The 20,501-nt window shown below is 44.0% G+C and overlaps 1 protein-coding gene across 1 annotated transcript in view; it reads left to right on the forward strand.

Moving 5' to 3' along the window:
* The window catches only part of LOC139419186 (alpha-tectorin-like), a 77,718-nt gene that overhangs the window by 42,930 nt on the left and 14,287 nt on the right, over nt 1–20,501 (forward strand). The window contains exons 14-22 of the mRNA XM_071169181.1: nt 324–461; nt 754–919; nt 1,021–1,433; nt 1,587–2,157; nt 2,459–3,069; nt 4,839–5,409; nt 5,619–6,289; nt 16,292–16,976; nt 17,376–17,575. Of these exons, the coding sequence (XP_071025282.1) occupies nt 324–461; nt 754–919; nt 1,021–1,433; nt 1,587–2,157; nt 2,459–3,069; nt 4,839–5,409; nt 5,619–6,289; nt 16,292–16,976; nt 17,376–17,575 (4,026 nt within the window). The remainder of the gene's footprint in view (nt 1–323; nt 462–753; nt 920–1,020; nt 1,434–1,586; nt 2,158–2,458; nt 3,070–4,838; nt 5,410–5,618; nt 6,290–16,291; nt 16,977–17,375; nt 17,576–20,501) is intronic.

A 20,501-nucleotide genomic window follows, 5' to 3' on the forward strand; every position in this document is an offset into this window, starting at 1 on the left:
CAAGAAAAGAGATGGTACCTGAATTGGGGTTCTACAGTATGTGGCCTTAGTTGACGATGGCCACTGACATTACCATTTATCCCAGAATAAATCATGTGTGTCTGTGATCCTTAGCCAGAACTGAAGGTAAATGTTGCCTCAAATAGAAATCTCATTGAAACTCTAGGTAAGTATTTGTTTAGTCTAATGGTCCGTTCTGTTAAAAGGTCCGTTCTGCCAGGTGGTGAATCTTTGTTTATTTAGTCTCACTCAGGGTTTTTCTTTTCCCTCTCTTTGGGCTCATATTGAACTTACTATGCCTGCATATTCTCACCTCTCTATAGGTTAACACGTTTCAGGCTGTATTGATATCAGATGGTCTGTCATGCTTTTCCATGTTCAACTATGGAGAGATCAACTGGAGCACAGGCACTGCAAGTGGAGGAGACCCTCTGACTGGTTTAGGTGGAACCACAGCACAGGTAGTCTTATCATGATAACCTACATATACCACCAACGGCACACATCAAACCAATCACATTTCCCCATGTACTACCCCTAAAACACACCAAACCAACCAACCAACCATGATGTCCCATATACCTCCCCTAAAACCATATCAGACCAATCATGAAGTCCCACCTATGACCTCTAAAACACAGAAGACCAACCCCCCAGATATAGCTGAAATACAGCAGATCAATCTTGATGCCTCCCACCTCTAAGTAAGTGATAACCTCCTCACTTGCCTTTCCCCATCTCTCGCATTTCCAGTCAGGTTTTAATGGAGGAGACATTGGTCACTTCCTCAACCTGCCTGGGTCCCGCTCCAATGACGTGGTTGAAATCGAGCAGACGACCAATGTTAACCTGCCTGGCCGCTGGGTCTTCCGTATAGACACTGCCCTGATAGACCCAGCCAATGGCTGCAGTTACAATGGTGAGTATGAAGTGGAACATAACAAAGACTTGACACACAGGACAAATATCTAGGTTCGGGAAGACCCCATAGTCATTAGGAATGTCCATATCTTCTCCTAGGGCGGTTCTATCGCCGCGGCGAGATCTTCTGGCTGTCTGATCAGTGCTCCCAGCGATGCCGCTGCCTAGACTTGGACAATGAGGTGCTCTGCCAGGAGGCGCCATGCGGCCAGCTGGAAACATGCGAGCAGCAGGAGGGTGCCTTCTACTGCCAGCCCACGCGCACCAGCACCTGCGTGGTTTTCGGTGACCCACACTACCATACCTTTGACGGCTTCCTCTACCACTTCCAGGGCACCTGCTCCTATTTGCTTGCGCGGCCATGCTGGGAGGTGGCCGGCCTGCCCTTCTTCAGCGTGGAGGCAAAGAACGAGAACCGCGGCGTGGCCTCCGTATCCTGGTTGAGGGACGTCACTGTGGAGGTGTACGGCCACCGCGTCACCCTGCCTAAGGGCAGCCTGGGCACTGTACAGGTGAGGCTAGGTACATAAAAGTGGTCTGATCAGGTAGTTTGACAGGTAAGACCAGCAGATTCTGTGTACCGCTCTATTGGTTATCGAATATGGTGTTTACGTGGTACTAAACTCCATAATCCGCCCTGAATCTCCTACCTCTTTCTTTTCCAGGTGGATGGGCTGGTAAAGACACTGCCAGTCCAACTCCAGCTGGGTGCGGTCAGGGTGTACCAGTCAGGTGTTGCTGTCGCCCTGGAGACCGACTTTGGCCTCCTGGTGTCTTACGACGGGCAGCACTATGCCTCTATCTCCCTGCCTAGCTCCTACTTCAACAACACATGCGGCCTGTGTGGTAACTATAACGATGACCCTGCTGACGACCCCGTGTTGCCCGACGGCTCGCTGGCCGAGAGCGTGGTGGAGCTAGGTGGCAGCTGGCGGGCAGAGGATGCTGACTGGCGCTGCACGGATGGCTGCGCTCAGAACTGCAGTATCTGTGACCCGTTGACCGAGGCGTTCTACTTCCGCCCGGACTACTGTGGACTCATCAACAAGACAGATGGGCCTTTCAGGGACTGCAGGGCAGTGGTGGACCCCACGGCCTTCGTCTATAGTTGTGTCTATGACATGTGCAGCAACAGGGACAACATTACCACCCTCTGTCAGGCCATCCAGGCCTATGCCTTAGCCTGCCAAGCCCTGGGGGTCACCATACGACCCTGGAGATCACGCACCTTCTGTGGTAGGTGCTCTTCTGTCCCACATGTATCTCCCACATATGTCGGGGTAGGAATGGTTTTGTTTGGACATGAAAGGGACTCATAGCTACTTATCCCTAAAATAAAGATGTAATTTGATGTTTCTGTTAGGTGTGGTTAATATTGCTTACTCCAACAGCTGTCTTTATCTCTCATTCTTTCTTTGCCCCCACAATATCATAATACAACTTACAGTAGTAATCATTTAACACATAACAACATAACAATGTTTCATTAATATAATTTGTAATATAACATCCTCTTTCTCGTTTGATTTGCTGCCAGCCCTGACATGCCCTGAGTCCAGCCACTACCAGGTGTGCACCAGTGCCTGCCCGGCCTCTTGCTCAGACCTCACCGCTCACCTGTACTGTGCCCACCCCTGCACCGAGGGCTGCCAGTGCGACCCAGGCTACGTGCTGAGTGGCAGCCGCTGTGTCCGGCGGCAGAACTGCGGCTGCGAGCGTGACGGCCTTTACTACCCCCTCAACGACACTTTTTGGGCCGGCCCCACTGGCGAGGCCAGAGAGTGTACCCTGCGCTGTGTCTGTGGGCCCAACGGCGAAGTCTCCTGCTTCAATGACTCGTGTAGAGAAGGCGAGGTGTGTGTGGCGGAGGTCGGCCTGTTGGGTTGTTACCCCCGCAGGGAGGGAGTGTGTTCTCTGGGCCAGAACGCTGTGACGGCCTCCTTCGACGGGGCCTCCATGTTCTTTCCGGACGACAGCTCCTACTACCTGCTGAGGTCATGCGGGCCGACGCCGGCCAACGTGTCGGCTGTAGAGGTGAAGATGGGCCGGCGGTTGGTGAACAAGGGTCCGACCTGGATGAGGCCCGTGGTGGTCAGGGTGGCCAACCTGGAGGCCCAGATGGGTGGATCGGACTTTGACACAGTGAAGGTCAGTATTATAGCCTGGTGCTCCAGTCTGTTTGTGCTTTAGCCAACTTGTCTCTGTGTTTGTTCATTGTCATGCAAAACATACAGTATGGGACCAGGCTATTTTGGTACTACCTCAGTCTTATGATTGAGAGAAAACGTATGAGTCTCCAGACAGATAAAGAGATCTGTAAAGATTCTGTTGAAAATGTATTCAGAAGGCATCAGTATTGTGGGCCTCGTTGCCGGTCGGTTTTCCAGACCTAGGCTAACTTTACTTCTGGACTAAGAATCACTTCCAGTGGAGAAACTCCATTTGACATAATTTTACACCAGGGATAGGCTAATTATGAGTCTGGGAAACTCGCCCTGAAAGTCTAATGTCATCATGAGATACCTTTCTCATGCTCAAAGTAATTTAGCTGGAATATATGTATATCCCAACACTACATTACAGTGATTGAATGTTGCTGCCGGGTAAATCTATTTCAATTAAATGGCTTTTTGACAACACCCCTCTTGATTTGAATGAAACCTTCCATAAATATTTGCCAATGGTATAAGTGCTCAGAAAGGGACATATTGGAGATAAAGGTGCTCAAAGTTGACCAATTTCTTATACCCCACCATGTCATGTCGTCATCACTGGAAAAGATAAATGGTTGAGATTGATTTAAAAGCTTACAAACAGGGTTGTCAAACTCTTTGATCATTTTTCTTGGACATGTTTTTTGTATTTTTTTTTAACCTTAAACATCAATTATCTAAAAACGCATGAACTAGAGTTTTCATATTCGCATATGTTGTAGCTTACACTTAATTTTACATCATCACCTTGTGTTGTGCTCGCCATCGGTTGCTCTCAACACGCTCTTGAATATGGGTGTCATGCTCAGGATGGGTGTCATTTACAAAAATGTTAAAAGCATTTACATTTCAACTTTCAAATTGTACCACAAAGATGGTTGGAGGTCCACACATCAGAGAATGTTGACTTGGATGGGAATATCTTTTGTTTCAAATAATACTGTCAATCTTCCATAGGAAACCTATTGAAATCATAGAAATATAGATAATAGAATAGACATGACCATTTAAGTTGACATTCAACGGTGGGTGATTCGGGCGGCCATCTTTGTTGTAGTAATTCGAAGTAAAAATGTAAATTCAATTTCAATGGTGTCCTAGCTAAATTGCAGTTGTCTGAAGGGATAAGTCCAATCTATGAATTACATTTCTATGATCGAAGTGACACCACCCTGTATTCAAGAGCATGTTGTATCAACCAATGGCAGGCACAAAAAAAAAAAAACCCACAGATGATGTAAAGTAGGGTCTAAGCTACAACATACGCGAATATGAAAACAATCAGAATTTACACAATGTTTGATAATTGACGTTTAAGGTAAAATAATGCAGTGTGTGTGTATATATATATTTATATGTATATATATATTTGAAATAAATTATTATAATATAGTTTGACAAACCCGTTTTGTAAACTTTTAAATGATATCAAACTCAACCATTTATCTTTCCCAGCGATAAAGACATGGTTGTCTCAAGGTATTATGGGATATGCAAAATGGTTCAACTTTGAGCACCTTTATCTCCTGGTTTTTGCATTCAGGTCCAAAAAGTAACTTCCTGACCACTTCTTCCATGGGCAAACATGTATGGAAAATATTGTTTAAATCAAAAGGGATGCTGTCAAAAAGTGATTGAATTCAAATTAATTTACCCTGCTATTACCAGTCTGTGACACAATGTTATGATGTCTCTAATTCCCAGCTGAACGGTGAGCCGGTACTACTACCTTATATCCACCCTCTGGAGACCCTGATGATCTACCGCGCCCCGGGCAACGCCACCGTGGTGGAGTCCAGCGGATTGGTCCTAGTGCGCTACACCCGCCAGGGCTTCCTCAACATCTCCCTCTCTACCCTCTTTTACAACGCCACCTGTGGCCTGTGCGGCCTCTTCAACGGAAATGCCAGCGACGACCTCCGTCTTCCCAACGGCCGTCTGGCCGAATCCCCCGAACTCTTTACCGAAGGCTGGCGGGCCATCGCCGACGACCTGACATGTAACGGCGATTGCGACGACCTGTACCGCATGTGCACAGACCTGCGGCTCTACCAGAGCCCATGGATGTGCGGCAACATCAACGACCCGGGGAACAGCTCCTTCCTGGCGTGCCACGGTGCCGTCAACCCCTCGCCTTTCTTCCGGAACTGCCTGTACAACATGTGCGTGCGGGAGGGAAACCGCTCGGCGCTCTGCTCTTCGCTGCAGGCGTATGCCTCAGCCTGTCAGGACGCCCAGGTGGGCCTTGCCGCCTGGAGGAGTGCTACCAATTGCCGTGAGTTAGTCCCCTCACCACCACCACCTTGGAATGTTGTTGAGTAATTGACTAAACATGAATTTTTTCTTTATGAACCACGCATTGAATCTGCTAATTATTTTTGTTTCTCTTGTTTCTGTCTCTGTTCGACATCTGTCTTTATCTCTCTACTTTTTTCTCTTTCTTTCTTTCTCTCTCCCCCACCTTTCTCTCTCTCTTTCCTGCAGCCTTGCCCTGTCCAGAGAACAGTCACTTCGATGAGTGCACTAGCGCGTGCCAGCTGACCTGCGCCGGCCTTGACGAGCCAGACGAGCCGTGCCCACTGCCCTGCCAGGAGGGTTGCCAGTGCGAGGAGGGCTTTGCGCTGCGCGATGGCCAGTGCGTGGCACGCAGTGACTGCGGCTGCCTCGACCTTGGCAGCCGGCAGCTGACCACCAACCAAACCTTCTGGACCGACTGGGAGTGCAAAGAGCGCTGCTACTGCAACGGTTCGGACAACAGCGTCTACTGCACTCTGGCACCATGTGGGGAGGGCGAGTACTGCCAGGAGGGCCTTGAGGGCCTCTACTTCTGTCAGCCGCGCACCGAGGCGCTATGCGTTGCCGCCGGTTACAGCCACTTCCTTCCGTTCGGTGGTGTGCCCTTCGAGCTACAGAGCAGCTGTACCTTGAGGCTGGCTACGACGGCGTGCAACGGCGGGGTGGTGGGGGAGGATGATGGGGATCAGAGCCCCGCCACCCAGCCTGGGACGAGCAGCAGCGACACCTTCCCTCACTTCAAGCTGTCAGCTCGGAACGAGGAGAGGGACACGGGGCAGGCCATTTGGGTGAGAGGGTTCATCTTGGAGGTCTACGGCTATGAGATTGAGGTGTCTCGGAGCTACAAGCACACCATCACGGTGAGTGGATTTCACACTACCTCTCCCTTTTCACACTACCTCTCCTGAACCAAACTGTACTGGCTCTGATATATATATATTTTTTTACTCCCTTTTCTCCCCAATTTCATGGTATCAAATGTTAGTAGTAACTATCTTGTCTCATCGCTACATCTCCCGTACGGGCTCGGGAGAGACGAAGGTCGAAAGCCATGCGTCCTCCGAAACACAACCCAACCAAGCCGCACTGCTTCTTAACACAGCGCGCATCCAACCCGGAAGCCAGCCGCACCAATGTGTCGGAGGAAACACCCTGCACCTGGCGACCTGGTTAGTGCGCACTACGCCCGGCCCGCCACAGGAGTCGCTAGTGCACGATGAGACAAGGATATCCCTACCGGCCAAACCCTCCCTAACCTGGACGACGCTAGGCCAATTGTGCGTCGCCCCATGGACCTCCCAGTCGCGGCCGGCTACAACAGAGCCTGGGCTCGAACCCAGAGTCTCTGGTGGCACAGCTAGCACTGCGATGCAGTGCCCTAGACCACTGCACCACCTGGGAGGCCCGGCTCTGATATTTTTATTTCACATTGTCCTTTGTGAAATGCTCAGTAATGCTTGGTTTGGTTTGAGTCAGTAGTGTGAAAAACTCTTGAGGCACAGTCAATCTTGTTAGACTTTATTAGGAAGAAACCTCTGTGGTAAGTAATGGGAACAGGCCAATAATCTTACCAATGCCTTTCAGAGAATCCAACTGAAAAGTGACTGGGGAAATGTGTTCTTATTATGTCTTAATTTCAGTGCGTATTCATCCTTCCAATGTGACTGATATATTGTGAAGGTCACAGTGGTTGGATGTGTAAGGGAGAGTTATTTGCTAATCAAGCCTATAGAATAACGGAGAAAAGTGTGAATTCCTCTTTGATTGGCTCAGGGTGGATCTTATTTCAATCAACATCTTTTATCGGGCTGGATTGGGCTCAGAGGAACGGCTGACCTGAGCGACATTTGGAAAGGGTTCACAAGCCAACCCAAAGATCTGAGAAAAACCACAATACACACACTTGGTCCTATACACACACACACACACACACACACACACACACACACACACACACACACACACACACACACACACACACACACACACACACACACACACACTGTCATGGCTGAATCAGAATTAGTTAGGTAACATTGATAAATTAAATGTTTTATTTACTTTCATAATATGCTTATGTGAGATACTTGTCCTTAGGATGTCTTTTTTTGGACTATACTGTTGGCAGTTGTATTTTCCTTTCTTCTCTAGGGAAAAGTCACTTGGGGCCCAGAGAGGGGAGAGGTCAGGCTTGTCTTTTACATGTCTGGTAATATGCAGAATATCAGAAAGGGAGAAGTCAGAATTGAACTTTTTCTTCATATGTGAATGTATCTGTTATACCATGTGATGGGAAGATGTCGTGGAAAATTGCAAGATTATGTTATAGTGCTTGTAAGATTATTTTATAATCTTTGTATTGCATTAGAATGGTTGTTTTATTCGACAGAATAGTGTATTCTGTTAACTATTGTGTGTTCAGTGTTCCACTGAGGATGGGCCTCTATGAGATAACACTGACAGAGGAGATTTACCATGTCTTTGGCCAATAAAGCCTAAAGAGCATTCCAGATAGTGAGGTAATGTTTTGGTACTATGAAGTACCAGGAACGAGATTAGAATCTTGTTTTAGAGACCAAACTGAATGATAATTTATAGCTAATGCCATCTGGCTATGGGATACTCATTTTTTAAGTAAAAGTCCCTTTGTGAAGAGTTCCTGAGATCTGTGGTTTGTCATGTAAGTTGAGAAGGGTGGATATTTTCTATAAAAGATCTCAGTTGCCATTATGTTGACACCTTCAGAATTCATTTATAGACACTGAATTGATCTGAGAGTCACAGGGCTATGGTTAAGCTCATATTATTAAAATATGAAGTTTAAGTATAACTCTGACTTGTGTGTGGTTTGTAAACTCTCCTCATTTAGTAATACAGGAAATTACCACGACAACACACACAAACAAACAAATACAAACAAGCAGACATACAGAGCCATCATGATCATAGGGGGCACAAGGGCACGTGTCTCATTATATTTGTCCTGTTAAAAAAATTAAAATAAAATAAACACAGAGTACCAGTCAACAGTTTGGACACTGGCTCATTCCAGGGTTTTTCTTTCTTTTTTACTATTTTCTACATTGTAGAATACTAGAAGACATCAAAACTATGGAATCATGTAGTAACCAAAAAGGTGTTAAATAAATCACAATATATTTAATATTTGAGATTCTACAAATAGCCACCCTTTGCCTTAATGACAGCTTACACACTCTTGACATTCTCTCAATCAGCTTCACCTGGAATGCTTTTCCAACAGTCTTGAAGGAGTTCCCACATGTGCTGAGCACTTGTTGGCTGCTTTTCCTTCACTCTGCGGTCCAACTCATCCCAAACCATCTCAATTGGGTTGAGGTTGGGGAATTGTGGAGGCCAGGTCATCTGATACAGCACTCCATCACTCTCCTTCTTGGTCAAATAGTCCTTACACAGCCTGGAGGTGTGTTGGGTCATTGTCCTGTTGAAAAACAAAAGATAGTCCCATTAAGCACAAACAAAATTGGATGGCGTATTGCTACAGAATGGTGTTGTAGCCATGCTGGTTAAGTGTGCCTTGAATTCTAAATAAATCACAGACAGTTTGCCCTGACAGCTTTGCACACTCTTGGCATTCTCTCCACCAGCTTCATGAGGTAGTCACCTGGAATGCATTTCAATTAACAGGTGTGCCTTGTTAAAAGTGAATTTGTGGAATTTATTTCCTTCTTAATTAATTTTGAGCCAATCAGTTGTGTTGCGACAAGGTAATGGTGGTATACAGAAGAAAGCCCTATTTGGTAAAAGATCACATCCATATTATGGCAAGAACATCTTAAATAAGCTAAGAGAAACGACAGTCCATCATTACTTTAAGACATGAAGGTCAGTCAATCCGGAAAATTTCAAGAACTTTGAAAGTTTCTTCAAGTGCAGTCGCAAAAACCATCAAGCGCTATGATGAAACTCAGGCAGTTAGGAAAGCTAAGGCTAGCTTTTTCAAGCAGAAATTTGCATCCTGTAGCACAAACTCAAAAAAGTTCTGGGACACTGTAATGTCCATGGAGAATAAGAGCACCTCCTCCCAGCTGCCCACTGCACTGAGGCTAGGAAACACTGTCACCACCGATAAATCCACTATAATTGAGAATATCAATAAGCACTTTTCTACAGCTGGCCATGATTTCCACCTGGCTACCCCTACCCCGGTTAACAGCCCTGCACTCCCCACAGCAACTCGCTCAAGCCTCCCCCATTTCTCCTTCACCCAAATCCAGATAGCTGATGTTCTGAAAGAGCTGCAAAATCTGGACCCCTACAAATCAGCTGGGCTAGACAATCTGGACTCTCTCTTTCTAAAATGATCTGTCGAAATTGTTGCAACCCCTATTACCAGCCTGTTCAACCTCTCTTTTGTGTCGTCTGAGATTCCCAAAGATTGGAAATCTGCTGCGGTCATCCCCCTCTTCAAAGGGGGAGACACTCTAGACCCAAACTGCTACAGACCTATATCTATCCCACCCTGCCTTTCTAAGGTCTTCGAAAGCCAACTCAACAAACAGATTACTGACCATTTCGAGGTCCAAAACGATATCATAACCTCCATCGATAAGAGTCATAACTGTTCAGCCGTATTCATCGACCTGGCCAAGGCTTTCGACTTTGTCAATCAAATCAAATCAAATTTATTTATATAGCCCTTCGTACATCAGCTGATATCTCAAAGTGCTGTACAGAAACCCAGCCTAAAACCCCAAACAGCAAGCAATGCAGGTGTAGAAGCACGGTGGCTAGAAAAAACTCCCTAGAAAGGCCAAAACCTAGGAAGAAACCTAGAGAGGAACCAGGCTATGAGGGGTGGCCTCAGTCCTCAGGCCTCAGGCCTCAGTCCTCTTCTGGCTGTGCCGGGTGGAGATTGTAACAGAACATGGCCAAGATGTTCAAATGTTCATAAATGACCAGCATGGTCCAATAATAATAAGGCAGAACAGTTGAAACTGGAGCAGCAGCACGGCCAGGTGGACTGGGGACAGCAAGGAGTCATCATGTCTGGTAGTCCTGAGGCATGGTCCTAGGGCTCAGGTCCTCCGAGAGAGAGAAAGAAAGAGAGAAAGAGAGAATTAGATAGAGCACACTTAAATTCACACAGGACACCGAATAGGACAGGAGAAGTACTCCAGATATAACAAACTGACCCTAGTCCCCCGACACATAAACTACTGCAGCATAAATACTGGAGGTTGAGACAGGAGGGGTCAATCACCACATTCTTATTGGCAGACTCAACAGCCTTGATTTCTCAAATGATTGCCTCACCTGGTTCACCAACTACTTCTCTGATAGAGTTCAGTGTGTCAAATCGGAGGGCCTGTTGTCCGGACCTCTGGCAGTCTCTATGTCGGTGCCACAGGGTTCAATTCTCGGGCCGACTCTCTTCTCTGTACATGTCAATGATGTCGCTCTTGCTGCTTGTGATTCTCTGATCCACCTCTACGCAGATGACACCATTCTGTATACTTCCGGCCCTTCTTTGGACACTGTGTTAACTAACCTCCAGACGAGCTTCAATGCCATACAACTCTCCTTCTGTGGCCTCCAACTGCTCTTAAATGCAAGTTAAACTAAATGCATGCTCTTCAACCAATCACTTTCCGCACCTGCCCGCCGTCCAGCATCACTACTCTGGACGGTTCTAACTTAGACTTGGATTATGTGGACAACTGTAAATACCTAGGTGTCTGGTTAGACTGTGATCTCTCCTTCCAGACTCACATTAAGCATCTCCAATCCAAAATTAAATCTAGAATCAGCTTCCTATTTCGCAACAAAGCATCCTTCCCTCGTGCTGCCAAACATACCCTTGTAAAACTGACTATCCTACCGATCCTCGATTTCGGCTATGTCATTTATAAAATACCCTCCAACACTCTACTCAACAAATTGGATGCAGTCTATCACAGTGCCATCTGTTTTGTCACCAAAGTCCCATATACTACCCACCACTGTGACCTGTACACTCTCGTTGGCTGGCCCTCACTTCATACACGTCGCCAAACCCACTGGCTCCAGGTCATCTACAAGTCTCTGCTAGGTAAAGCCCCGCCTTATCTCAGCTCACTGGTCACCATAGCAGCACCCACACATAGCACGCGCTCCAGCAGGTATATCTCACTGGTCACCCCCCCAAGCCAATTCCTAATTTGGCTGCCTTTCCTTCAAAATCACTGAAGCTGGAGACTCATTTCTCCCTCACTAGCTTTAAGCACCAGCTGTCAGAGCAGCTCACATATCACTGCACCTGTACATAGCCCATCTGTAAACAGCCCATCTGTAAACAGCCCATCCAACTATCGCATCCCCATACTGTATTTATTTATTTATCTTGCTCCTTTGCACATCTACCATTCCAGTGTTTAATTGCTATATTGTAATTACTTCGCCACCATGGCCTATTTATTGCCTTACCTCCCTTATCTTACCTCATTTGCACACACTGTATATAGACTTTAAATATATATATATTTTTTTTCCTACTGTATTATTGACTGTATGTTTGTTTATTCCATGTGTAACTCTGTTGTTGTTGTATGTGTCAATCTGCTGTGCCTTATTTTGGCCAGGTCACAGTTGTAAATGAGAACTAGTTCTCAACTAGCCTACCTGGTTATATAAAGGTGAAATAAAATGTAAAAAAATAAAAATGGCTCTCATGAGGACCATCAAAGGAAAAGGAAGACCCAGAGTTATCTCTGCTGCAGAGGATAAGTTAATTAGAGTTACCAGCCTCAGAAATTGCAGCCCAAATAAATGCTTCAGAGTTTAAATAACGGACACATCCCAACATCAACTGTTCAGAGTAGACTGCTTGAATCAAGCCATGGTTCAATTGCTGCAAAGAACCCACTACTAAAGGACACCAATAATAAGAAGAGACTTGCTTGGGCCAAGAAACCTGAGCAATGGATATTAAACCGGTGGAAATCTGTCCATTTGGTCTGTGTCCAAATTTCAGATTTTTGGTTGCAACCGCTGTGTCTTTGTGAGACGCAGAGTTGGTGAATGGATGATCTCCGCATGGAGGAGGAGGTGTGTGTGCTTTGCTGGTAACACTATCAGTGATTTATTTAAAACTCAAGGCAAGCTTAACCAGCATGGCTACCAAGGGCATTCTGCAGCGATGCAGCTGAAGTCGGAAGTTTACATACACTTAGGTTGGAAATATTAAAACTTGTTTTTCAGCCAATCCACAATTTCTTGTTAATAAACTATAGTTTTGGCAAGCCGGTTAGGACATCTTCTTTGTGCATGACACAAGTAATTTTTGCAACAATTGTTTACAAACAGATTATTCTACTTATAATTCACTGTATCACAATTCCAATGGGTCAGAAGTTTACATACACTAAGTTGACTGTGCCTTTAAACAGCTTGGAAAATTCCAGAAAATTATGTCATGGCTTTAGAAGCTTCTGATAGGATAATTGACATAATTTGAGTAAATTGTAGGTGTAGCTGTGGATGTATTTCAAGGCCTGCCTTCAAACTCAGTGCCTCTTTGCTTGACATCATGGGAAAATGAAAAGAAATCAGCCAAGATCTCATAAAAAACATTGTAGACCTCCACATGTCTGGTTCATCCTTGGGAGCAATTTCCAAACGCCTGAAGGTACCACGTTCATCTGTACAAACAATAGTATGCAAGTATTAACACATGGGACCACGCAGCCTTCATACCGCTCAGGAAGGAGACGCGTTCTGTCTCCTAGAGATGAACGTGCTTTGGTGCGAAAAGTGCGAATCAATCCCAGAACAACAGCAAAGGATCTTGTGAAGATGCTTTAGGAAACAGGTACAAAAGTATCCATATCCACAATAAAATTAGTCCTATATCGACATAACCTGAATGGCCGCTCAGCAAGGAAGAAGCCACTGCTCCAAAACAGCCATAAACAAAAAGCCAGACTATGGTTTGCAACTGCACATGGGGACAAAGATTGTACTTTTTGGAGAAATGTCCTCTGGTCTGATGAAACAAAAATAGAGCTGTTTGGCCGTAATGACCATCGTTATGTTTGGAGGAAAAAGTGGGAAGCTTGAATGCCGAAGAACACCATCCCAAACATGAAGCATCATGTTGTGGGGGTGCTTTGCTGCAGGAGGGACAGGTGCACTTCACAATATAGATGGCAACGTGAGGAAGGAAAATGATCTAGATATATAGAAGCATCTCAAGACATCCGTCAGGAAGTTAAAGCTTGGTTGCAAATGGCTCTTCCAAATGGACAATGACCCCAAGCAAATATTTCCAAAGTTGTGGCAAAATGACCTAAGGACAACAAAGTCAAGGTATTGGAGTGGCCATCACAAAGTCCTAACCTCAATCCTATAGAAAATGTATGGGCAGAACTGAAAAAGCGTGTGCGAGCAAGGAGGCTTACAAACCGGACTTATTGTGGGAAGCTTGTGGAAGTCTACCCGAAAAGTTTGACCCAAATTAAACAATTTAAAGGCAATGCTACCAAATACTAATTGAGTGCATGTACACTTCTGATCCACTGGGAATGTGATGAAAGAAATAAAAGCTGAAATAAATATTATTCGGACATTTCACATTCTTAAAATAAAGTGGCGATCCTAACTGACCTAAGACAAGGACTTTTTGCTATGATTAAATATCAGGATTGTGAAAAAATCTGTTTTAAATGTATTTGGCTAAGGTGTATGTAAACTTCTGACTTCAACTGTACTTCATTCCATCTGGCTTGCGCTTAGTGGGACTATCATTTGTTTTTCAACAGGATAATGACCCAACACACCTCCAGGCTGTGTAAAGGCTATTTGACCAAGAAGGAGAGTGATGGAGTGCTGCATCAGAGGTCCTGGCCTCCACAATCCCCCGACCTCAACCCAATTGAGATGGTTTGGGATGAGTCGGACCGCAGATGAAGCAAAAGCAGCCAACAAGTACTCAGCATATTTGTGAACTCCTTCAAGACTGTTGGAAAAGCATTCAAGGTGAAGCTGGTTGAGAGAATGCCAAGAGTGTGCAAAGCTGTCATCAAGGCAATGGGTGGCTATTTGAAGAATCTCAAATATGAAATATATTTTCATTTGTTTAACACTTGATTGGTTACTACATGATTCCATATGTGTTATTTCATAGTTTTGATGTGTTCACTGTTAATGTAGAAAATAGTAAAAATAAAGAAAAACCCTTGAAAGAGTAGGTGTGTCCAAACTTTTGACTGTGCGTGTGTTGTGTGTGTGTGTGTACAGTACCGTTGAAAAGTTTGGGGTCACTTAGAAATGTCCTTGTTTTTGAAAAGCACATTATCCTTTAAAATAACATCAAATTGATCAGAAATACAGTGCTTGTAAACATCTATTGTAGCTGGAAATGCCTAATTTTTTATGGAAAATCTACATAGGCGTACAGAGACCCATTATCAGCAACCATCACTCCTGTTTTCCAATGGCAAGTTGTGTTAGCTAGTTTATAATTTTAAAAGGCTTATTGATCATTAGAAAACCCTTTTGCAATTATGTTAGCACAGCTGAAAACTGTTCTGCTGATTAAAGAAGCAATAAAACTGGCCTTCTTTAGACTAGTTGTGTATTCGGAGCATCAGCATTTGTGGGTTCGATTACAGGCTCAAAATGGCTAGGAACAAAGACTTTCTTCTGAAACTTGTCAGTCTATTCTTGTTCTAAGAATTGAAGGCTATTCCATGCGAGAAATTGCCAAGAAACTGAAGATCTCGTACAACGCTGTGTACTACTCCCTTCACAGAACAGCGCAAACTGGCTTTAACCAGAATATAAAGAGGAGTGGGAGGCCCCAGTGCACAACTGAGCAAGAGGACAAATATATTAGAGTGTCTAGTTTGAGAAACAGACGGCTCACAAGTCCTCAACTGGCAGCTTCATTAAATAGGACCTGCAAAAAACACCTGTCTCAACGTCTACAGTGAAGAGGCGACTCTGGGATGCTGGCCTTCTAGGCAGAGTTGCAAAGAAAAAGCCATATCTCAGACTGGCCAATAAAAAGTAAAGATTAAGATGGGCAAAAGAACACAGACACTGGACAGAGGAAGGCCAGCATCCTGATGCTGCCTAGAAGGCCAGCATCCCTGATTTAGTATGACTAGCTTGCTAAAGGTTTGCCTGCATTGTTTAAATGTCGATTAATAGTGGAGCGATATGTAAACACTCCGAATTTTTAGGGAAAATATTAAGTAACTAATGTTAGGGGAGCAAAAGTAGCATATTTCACTATGGACTAAGCTAACAGGTTAATTTCCACCACTCACGGACTACACCCACCTTCCTTTGTGAAAAATTGGGTGACACATTATAACCTGCCCAGGGACTGCAGTTGAAAATGAGCTGGCTGGCTAAAACCGGCACTTTTCCTGAAACGTTGATTAATGTGCACTGTCCCTGTAAAAATAAAATGTAAAAATAAACATAGTGTCGCCCTTTTCTCTCTCCTGTCTTTCTTTTAGTTTTTGGAAGCCAGATTTTTCTTTAGGAAGCGAGACATGATACTCCTTACTCACTGCTAGCAAGTACCTTTCCCGCCCAGTTTGGGGGCAGGACAGAACCATTTCATGCAAACAGAGGCTCTCTGGATGTTTACTTTTAGCCAAAAACAAGAAAAGAAAAATAAACTGTTAGTTTTATTAGTACATTGTAAATAAAATATTATATTAATGATAGGTACATTTTTTTCAATATTAAATTATTAACCTCATGTTCTAATAATTTTTTAGGGCCCCTGTCAGTCACAAGCCCTTAGAATCATCTTAACTTTCCCCCCCTATATGGCGTCCCTGCACACACACAGACACACAGCCATGACTCTCTCTCATGTTATCTCCTAGGTGAATAAGGAGCGTCTATACCTGCCTCTGAAGCTGGGACCAGGGAAGGTCCACATCTTCACCTTCGGCATGCAGCTGGTGTTGGAGACGGATTTTGGCCTGAAGGTAGCCTTCGACTGGAACACCCTGCTCCTGCTCACGCTGCCCAGACGCCTCTACAACGCAACCTGCGGCCTGTGCCAGGGCATGCCACTCTCCTCTCCTCCCACCTTCACCACCAACGACTGGGGCATGGCCTGGGCCGATCGGGACACCTTCTGCCAGGTAGGCTGCGGCGACTCGTGCCCACGTTGTGGATTGGTCGAGAGAGGCCTCGGCGCCGTCGACGCCCCTCTCCTTGTCACGGATGCCAACGTGGAAGATGGGGCCCAAAATGTCGAGGGAGGAGGCATCAATGTTGAAGGCGGGGGCTACACGGGAATCCGATTCCACCTGGGTGACGGGCTGTACGTGTTTGTGGAGCCCGAGGCAGTGCGTCTGTGCGGGCTGATCGCGGACCGCGGTGGTGTGTTTGCACGCTGTCACAGCAAGGTGGCGCCAGCATTCTTTTACCAAAGCTGTCTGCAGGACACGTGCCTGGACCAGGGCGCCCCAGAAACTATTTGCAACTGGCTGCAGATCTACACCAGCACATGCCAGACCCAGGGGGTGCGCGTGTTAGGCTGGAGAAGTGACACGCCCTGTGGTGAGCACAATAATAATTGAGGCTCACATGGGACTACACTTCAATAGAAATAGCTTACTAGATAATAATAACTTATACTTTCTCAAAGGTTACATGGAGTTTTCAGTCATATTATTAAGGAAGAGATTAATCACAAGCAGGAGCTTTATGTAACCCCTCCTATACAATGAGTACATTGTCACATGAACAGCTAACTAATATTTTGTTCATATCTATTCTGCGTATACCATCCACTAAATGCACCCAGACTTGTAATTTGTCCAGAGTGCCAGTGCCAGGTAAATAAAAAAAGGTTTATCATGTCTGTCTAGTGCACTACTGTACATAAGGAATAGGGTGCCATTTTGGTCTTAACCCACATCTTCGTTGAGGACATGATTAATTTTTCTCATTCCTCAGTGCTGACATGCCCAGCCAACAGCCACTACTCTGGCTGCATGTCAGTGTGCCAGCCGCAGTGTGCCCCAGCCCGAGGCCAGAGGGAGTGCACCCAGGACTGTGTGGAGGGCTGTCAGTGTGACCAGGGCTACGTCCTCAACGGCAAAGGCTGCATCCTGCCCCAGAACTGTGGCTGCTACACGGACGGCAAGTACTATGAGGTGAGTAAATCACACAGAGTAGTCTCTCTCCACAGACGATACTGTTCACCTGACATGGTACCAGCAAACAAAAAGTTCCCAGAACATATGTTAGGTCACGGCAAATGTTCTCATAACACAAAAACTGTCCAGTTGTGCGGATGTTTATAGAATGTTTCTTTTAAGTGTTCCCAGAACATTTAATTTGGTTATGGGAACAGTGTGGGTATATTACAAGAGAGGTTACTAAAAAAACAAAATAGGCTCAGTTGTGATGGGATTCATACAATGTTTAAAGAAAAATTCCACCCCAAAACTATCTTTTGGTATTTGTTTCCTTAGTCCATTGTTGATATAGTCCCAACATGTTTTGCATGCCAGCAATCAAGTTTTCAAGATATAACTTTCAAAATACCGAAATACAGCCGGTATGATGCATTTTGCATCATATGACACAAACTACCACATCATATGACACAAACTACCACATCATATGACACAAACTACCACATCATATGACGCAAAATGCATCATACCGACTGTATTTCTATACATGTTTGTGAGAGTCTCAGCTTTTCCTAGATATCTTTTAATAGTTTGTATCTCAAACCATTCGGACTCGACAGACGTTTTTGTAAAAATAAAAGACCTGGCCTAGCCCCTTCAGGTATCTGCCCTTGTCTCACAAAGACCACTCTGGCAGCCCCTGTTAATCACACAGACTAATGGTTGATATCTACGGAGGCAGACGAAATAGACAAATCCAATAGTATAACCCAGTCTGTAGCTCAAACTGTAGTACACACGATCGTCTGTAGTTTAAAAGGGTTTAGAAGTCCTAAATCATGCCGGCATTATGGTGGGCATTATGGTGGGACTCATTGGGTCCCTCTGCACCACCATGGGATATCTGTATTGCAGTGTTCTTTCAGTCTAATATGGTCAATCAGGACATAGAACATCATCATTTTTTGTTATTAAAATGTTCCCATCCTCTTCACATGCTGTGTACTTGTAAAACTGTATTTGATGATTTCCTTTCTCCATCACGTGTTGGAAGTATTATAAAATTGGATTTGAGTTTGATTGAGCTTCCTTTAAGTAACTTGAATTCTTGTGAATTCATATGCTTCTTAAATACAGGCTCCAAACTATCAAACTAAATAAGAAAATAATTTGACCTTTTCTTATAAAAGCAAAAGCCATTCTGAAATATATAAAAACATATTGATGTTCAATGCAATAATCTTTTATTGATTTAAAGGTCCAATGCAACTGTTTTAATCTTAATATCAAATCATTTTGGGGTAACAATTAAGTACTTTACTGTTATTGTTTTCAATTAAAATTGTGAACACAACAAAAAATACAATAGCAAAGAGAAAAATCATAATATGCAGTGTTACAGTACACAGCATATGAAGAGAATGGGAACATAATTTTAATGTCAGCACATCTGGATAGGTTCCCATAACACTAAAACTATCTCTTGTCATATCCCCAAAATGTTCCCACAACCTAAAGAAACTTTTTACAAACTTTTAAAGAACATAAAACATTTGGTCTTGGAACATTCTTTTAACACCAGGAGAATAAAAGGTAACAAAATATGTTGGCCATTCCTGTATAATCAGCACAACTCAACAGTTTTTTGTGTTTTGGGAACATATCTTTTGTGATGTCCCCACAATGTTCCCAACAGACTCTTCCCAACCTAATGAAAAATCAGGGAACTTTTAAGGAACAGACAAAATGTGTTCTGGGAACGTTATTGCAACATAAGGAGAATGTTTTATAAAAACATTATGATCATCATCATGACTAAACAGTTTTTGTGCTTTGAGAAAATTTGCTGGCAACTTTCACAGAACAAATTTGGTTGGCTGGGAAAATGTTACTGGTACATTGTTTTTACACTTCTTGGAAACCTAATGAGAACTTTGGGGGAAGGTTCTGTGGTGGTTGTTACAGATGTTGTGCATAACATTTTAGTGAATGTCAGGAGAACATTACAAGAATATCTTATTTAAAACATTTGTATTTTGTATTTTCATCAAAAACATTATTAGAATGTTTTGGGGATGTTATCATCTTAATGTTAGATAAAACCCCAACTAGAGCTTAATGGGAATCTTAGCTAATGTTCTGGGAATGCTCCCAGTATGCTGGGTAGTTAGCTTGAGATTTCAATTATGTTTGGAGAGAGTACACAGACACTACTTAATGCAATGAATTGTCTGTTGTGTGAACTGAACATTATGGAATGGTATTCAGCCTTTGAAATCCTCACCTAGAGGTTTAAATATTGTAACATTAAAACTGCACATACAATGCTTTCAGAAAGTATTCACATCCCTTTTTTGTGTTACAGCCTGAATTTAAAATGGATTACATTTAGATTTTGTGCCACTTACCTACATGCAAAACTCCATAATGTCAAAGTTGAATGTTTATACCTTTATTAAAAATTAAAAGCTGAACTTCTTGAGTCAATAAGTATTGAACCCCTTTTTTTATGGCAAGCCTAAATAAGTTCAGGAGTAAAAATGTGTTTAACAACTCACATAATTTGCATGAACTCACTCTGTGTGCAATAATAATGTCTAACATGATTTTTGAATGACTACCTCATCTCTGTACCCTACACATACAATTATCTATAAGGTCCCTCAGTTGAGCAGTACATTTCAAACACAGATTCAACCACAAGACAAGGGAGGTTTTCCAACGCCTCACAAAGAAGGGCACCTATTGGTAGATGGGTAAAAAAAAGCAAACATTGAATATCCATTTGAGTATGGTGAAGTTATTAATTATACTTTGGATGATGTATCAATAAACCCAGTCACTACAAAGACACAGGCGTTCTTCCTAACTCAGTTGCCGGAGAGGAAGGAAACCGTTCAAGGATTTCTCCATGAGGCCAATGGTGACTTTAAAATAGTTA

The sequence above is a fragment of the Oncorhynchus clarkii genome, chromosome 10, assembly GCF_045791955.1.
Source record: "Oncorhynchus clarkii lewisi isolate Uvic-CL-2024 chromosome 10, UVic_Ocla_1.0, whole genome shotgun sequence".
NCBI classification, from domain to species: Eukaryota; Metazoa; Chordata; class Actinopteri; order Salmoniformes; family Salmonidae; genus Oncorhynchus; species Oncorhynchus clarkii.